Source organism: Limulus polyphemus, unplaced genomic scaffold (genome assembly GCF_000517525.1).
Source record: "Limulus polyphemus unplaced genomic scaffold, Limulus_polyphemus-2.1.2 Scaffold4205, whole genome shotgun sequence".
Taxonomy (NCBI): domain Eukaryota; kingdom Metazoa; phylum Arthropoda; class Merostomata; order Xiphosura; family Limulidae; genus Limulus; species Limulus polyphemus.
In genome coordinates, this window is record NW_013669815.1 from 93,795 (window position 1) to 99,731 (window position 5,937).

Consider the following 5,937-nt stretch of genomic DNA (forward strand, 5'->3'; position numbering starts at 1 on the left):
GTGAAGTGCAACAATCGTTCTTGTAACAAACATCATATAAAACAAATCATATCAGAATAAATCAAGTGAAGGGCAACAATCGTTCTTGTAACAAACATCATATAAAACAAATCATATCAGAATATATCAAGTGAAGTGCAACAATCATTCTTGTCACAAACATCATATAAAACAAATCATATCAGAATAAATCAAGTAAAGTGCAACAATCATTCTTGTAACAAACATCATATAAAACAAATCATATCAGAATAAATCAAGTAAAGTGCAACAATCGTTCTTGTAACAAACATCATATAAAACAAATCACAGTTGGGAGGGAAACGTATTGCAAGTTTCAAGTATTTCATGTTGTCTTGGTGGTTCTAAAGGAAAGGATCTAGTATTTGGTACTAGTGCAACGTATGAATGATGTATTGGAGGTGAGATGAAGCACTCAGAGAAAGAATCCAGTTTTTATAAATGTATGTAAGACTGCTCCTGAACTCTGACCTCAACCTCATGAAAGTTGGTAAAAGAAAGAGCTCTCTATTGTGGTATAAACAAACATGCTGAGATATTTTTGGAATCACATCCAATTTGCTAATGAAACAACAACAATAAACAACTGGAATTTATTAAGTAGGGTTAGCTACCTATTGATTAACGTTTTGTGTCAGCAGAGATTATGACCCCCCCAGTGGGTCAGCGGTAAGTTTACGGACTTACAATGCTAAAATCTGGGGTTGGATTCCCCGCAGTGGACAAAGCAGGTATCTTAATGTGACTTTATTCTAGAAGAAACCAAAACATTAGACATTACAAGTTCTCTCTGTAGAAACTCGTTATATCAAGACTTAGAAGTCAATAAATCTGTAAGGATTTCATGGATTATTTTAACCACATGACCATTTAGAAGCCAATAAATCTGTAGGGATTTCATGGATTGTTTTAACCACATGACCATTTAGAAGCCAATAAATCAGTAGGAATTTCACTGATTATTTTAACCACATGACCATTTAGAAGTCAATAAATCAGTAGAGATTTCATGTATTGTTTATCCACATGACCATTTAGAAGTCAATAAATCAGTAGGGATGTCATGGATTATTTTAACCACATGACCATTTAGAAGCCAGTAAATCTGTAGGGATTTCATGGATTGTTTTAACCACATGACCATTTAGAAGTCAATAAATCAGTAGGGATTTCATGGATTATTTTAACCACATGACCATTTAGAAGTCAATAAATCAGTAGGGATTTCATGGATTATTTTAACCACATGACCATTTAGAAGTCAATAACTCAGTAGGGATTTCATGGATTATTTTAACCACATGACCATCAAAGTAAAAAATAGTGGAAGACTGCACTTTGCTGACCACTTAAACTATTTTTCTTGATAAAATATTTATGGCCTCACGTCGACTAAAATATTGTGTCTAGACGTTGATTAATTACATACTTATTGTAAACTGAGGAAATATATGTGGAGAAACATAACTCTCGACAGCATGTAAGGAGAAGTAACTAATGCAGTGCATGAGATGTACACAGGCATTCGTTCATAAGATCTAACAGATGTAGACAGGCCTCACGACAAACTGCCAGTGCAGAAGTAACTTCGTGGAGATGTTGTTGTTGTTGTTTGTAGTTAAGCACAAAGGGCTATCTGTGCTCTGCCCACCACGGGTATCGAAACCCAGCTTCTAGCGTCGTAAGTCCGCAGACATACCGCTGTGCCACTGGGGGGCCTTCGTGGAGAATTTAGAGTTATGAAATTCTTCATAATTTTTATGGTTTAGTTACACATTAAGGAAACTGCTCAAATTTCTTACATGGAAAGCAAGACAAGGATGAAGTGAAATAATGATTTGTCAGATGAACTGAAGTTGTTTGTAAACGTGATGTGAATATTGATGTCGTGAATTTTCTATGGTGACGTTTATTATGGTGTTTTCTGGAAACACACTACAGGTGCTATGCACTGCCTGAGAAATCACCATGTATGGAGGCTTGTTTGTTTTTAGATATTGAGGCAAAGTTACACGACGACTATATGCGCTGGCTGTCCCTAATTTTGAACTGAAAGACAAAAGAAATAGTAGGCAGCAGCTAGTTAACAGTACCCACCGCCAACTCTTGGGCTATTATAATTGAACAGTGGAATTTGACTGTAACTCTTATAATGCATCAACAGCCCCACAGTGTAGAGCACGATTTTGTGGCAATGGGACGTGAACCATGGAACCTCGAATTCATAGTCTGATAGTATCGAGGCGGTCATAAGAACGCAGCACTGTAACTTACATTGTTCTTAGAATTATTATATCTGCACTGAGTAATAAGTTATTACTGAGTTAGAAAATTGGAAGCTGTTTCGTTATGTCAAAGTTAACATTTCTCCACGCAAGTTTGTTATAAATGTAAAAACATTCACCAACTTACATAAGCCTTAAAAGGCATGGCTGGTTTGAAAACTTGTGGAGATGAGCCAAGGAAGTGAAGTTTTATGCTGGAGTTAAAGATAATGGTCTCCGCAAACCCACACATCACTCGATCCAGCACAGGTTCTCCTACACAAGCTGTCACCCGAACTCTGGAGTTCTCCAACTTGGAAACAAGCTGAGCCAGTTCCCAGATGTTGAAACGGTATGTTGTTAAGCCTACAAACTGAAAGAGAGGTAGTAGTTGTAACTGTTGTATTTAACTTGTAAAACCAATTTATTAGTCAGCAATCTGTTTCGTAGTTTTAGTTTTTCAGTAATATAACTTTCAAGATGAATTTCCAGCATAATTTCCAATACTACAAAGTTTACACGTGGTTAGAGAGAAAATAAGGAAATATATTTAATTTTTTTTTTACCAAAACAGACTTCACCCAATCTTTCTTGCAATAGCAACTTACTTAAGCCTTTAATACCCAACATTACTGTTCAAATGAGGAAATATATTATGACTCTGAACGCTAGGACTGAAACAAAAGGATCTTTAAGCGAACTAACAGGAAAAGCTACATTTCTTATTAGTACGCCATTTCTTCTTAATATGTACCAAGAAACCAATTTTATAATATGTCTACATCAAGAATTCTACATCAAACGTAATTCTCTTTCTCTCTCTCTCTCTTATATATATATATATTCTCTCTCTCTGTATATGTATGTATATATATATATATATACACATAATTGCTCTTATACAAATTGACAAGAATTAAAATAAAAACGTACAGCATCGAAACTTTGCTGCAGCTGTGGGTACTGAGAGAAGCTCCTGACATTGTTGACATCCCCCTTGATTAATGATTCCACAATTGTTGTTAAAGTCAGGTTTCCAGACACCGGGGATCCTCCGATATAACTATATAATACAGAATTAAGGCTTAGACTAAATAACTACAAATAAGGACTCGTGTAAAATAAAATGAAAATAGTGGGAGTGTCTGTCATGAGATTTTCTGTGTGTGTGTGGATGGGGGGCGTCTTATCTCCCCTTTCATAACGAAGGTAATCGAAAAAAATAGGTAAAAAATAACAAAAACTGAGTTAGCAAAAAGAGAGAATCATTAAAAACTAAGAACACAGAAAGAATTTATCTTTATTTACCCTTTTTTTTTGAAGTAACTATCGATAGCAGACGAGCCAAATATCTAACTTTAAACAACGTAGGCGTATCGGTGCTCCCTGGAAGTAAAACTTTTCAGAAGAAATTGCCACGTGACGGAGTCAAAATTAAATTTCAAAAGTTAATAAAAAATGTTTACAACTAAGTTTTGTATTGCTTTACATAAATTATGGTGAAAAAAAGTACAGAAAGTCCCGTTTTCCATTATAATCTGAAGATAGTGACCCCTAGGTTGTTTGAAGATGGATATATATAGCTCATGAGTGTTAAGGTAACCTTAAGCCTTTTAACTAACGGTGTGGCGTTCAATGAAAGAAAGAAATGCAGAAAAAAAATATTCAACTGAAAAATGAGCACGTTTTAATACAACCTATACCCAATCGCTGTAATTAACTATAACTGGAGTAATAATAACAACATTATTGTTTTGTATATAGTATTATTTCATTATTATTACAACAGATGCCGCCACAGTTGTATATTTCATTACGTTGCATTATTTTTTCACTCGGGCTTTTCTGTCGTACCAGTAAAAACACCTTGGATGCAGTTAAAACCATGTTTGGACTTATAATTTGTTTACTGTTTTAGGTTTCACGTTACTGGGTACTTCATTTAATTATTCCCGTTTGGACTACTTTCGAGCACATGATTCAAATGTCAAACTCAAAGTTCACACTAACTGGATGATTAATAATGATAATATAGTGGCAACTGAAATTGAAAGACCGAATTTAAAGCTACTATAAGCAATAGTGTTTTTGAATTAAAACAAGTGCACAAACATTACTACCTTAATTAAATGAAATAAACAATACTACATTGTTATGATAACCAAAATATAGCAGTAATATCACCTAAAATATCTTGATTTACAGCATCATTTACGAGAAGGGTATAACAAGAAAGTCAGAATTTGAATGATTGTCTCGCCTAACTCGTATGCATATAGCATTTATAAAGTTTATCTGATCTTTTTTGGTTTTTTTTTTTTTGCGTAACAATACATGTTCTTCGCTGGATGCGAATCACCGAAACCCGTCAAACACTGCATCCGAGGTGTTATTTGTAGGTACTACCACAAAAGCCTGAGCGATGTTCCCATTGTTATTTATGTTTGTTTGAAGTTAAACACAAAAGGCTATCTGTACTCTGCCCACCACGGGTATCGAAACCCGGTTTCTAGCGTTGTTAGTCCGCAGACATGCCGCTGTGCCACTGGGGGGCCCGATTGTTATTTCTTAAGACTACCATTAAGATTCAACAAAATTTTCATCGACTTTTGTCAAAAATGTCATTAGTAAATCAATTTCCCCCCTATTCCTCAAAAAATTATGTTCATTTCTTAAACATGTTTCTAAAAAACATGCGTCATAAAAAGGTAATTTAGAATAATTTTAAATTCAGCTCTAATGAAAATAAAATAAATGTGTATAAATATCTACAGTTGTTACTACGTCTGACGTAAAACTAACTCAAGAAAGCAGTAAATGCGATTAGAGATACTTTTTTGTTCTTTGAGAGGATGGGGGTGGTCGGTAGAAGTACAAAGGGGATTTAAAATCCTATTGCTTGTAACATTTATTTAAACATCTTACACTATACACTGTATGTATATATATAACATACGGGTTCCTGATTAACAGCTTAAACACCCATGCTGATTAGGCCTACTTTTAGTTTCCAAATATATAGATATATATATATATACACTACTTACTTGGCTGTGACGTAACCATGTATGTAGTCATTCGTGTCCATGAAGAACGCCGGCATGGTTACGTTGACTTCAAAATGGGTCTCGTCTGAAACACATATTACAATACAAAATTATTGTCACATTTCTCTTACGCTTAGAATTAGCATTAGGTCCCTGCGTACGTATACTTATCTCCCCCTTTTTTAAATTGCTTCATATTGTACTATGTAACGAATGATAAGCGTTTTGTTCTCGCCGCTTGCATATAAATTGCGGTAGCTTACGTCATTATTGGTTCTCTAAACCCTCCAATGAAAAAGTCCAAGAAAAAACACCATTAGGACGTAAACGGCATCTTACATAAAATTTAAATGACTACATAATTACACGCATTTCTGCTTGAATATTTGGCATTCGTACAGGGCGGCAGGTTCTTGGGGGCAACCATAAATGAATGTCAGAACACTGGTTCCGATTACCAGCTAATCCCTGGCCGAGAGAAAAATTCCCCGTCAGACAGAATAGGCATTCTACTGTAAAACACAGAGCACAACACTGCTGCTGCCTACAGCTGATTCACAAAACATCCGTTGGGGGGAGGGCAAGACACGTCGCCCCGGCCCTGA

The 5,937-nt window shown here is 35.3% G+C and overlaps 1 protein-coding gene across 1 annotated transcript in view; it reads right to left on the reverse strand.

Annotated features, from left to right (window-relative positions):
• LOC106470760 (CD109 antigen-like) overlaps positions 1-5,487 on the reverse strand; it is a 50,190-nt gene extending 44,703 nt beyond the window's left edge. Inside the window, exons 1-3 of the mRNA XM_022399390.1 lie at positions 5,333-5,487; positions 3,219-3,348; positions 2,434-2,658 (exon numbers count right to left, since the gene is read on the reverse strand). Coding sequence (XP_022255098.1) covers positions 2,434-2,658; positions 3,219-3,348; positions 5,333-5,388 — 411 coding nt within the window. The 5' untranslated portion in view covers positions 5,389-5,487. The remainder of the gene's footprint in view (positions 1-2,433; positions 2,659-3,218; positions 3,349-5,332) is intronic.
• Between the last annotated feature and the right edge of the window lie 450 nt (positions 5,488-5,937).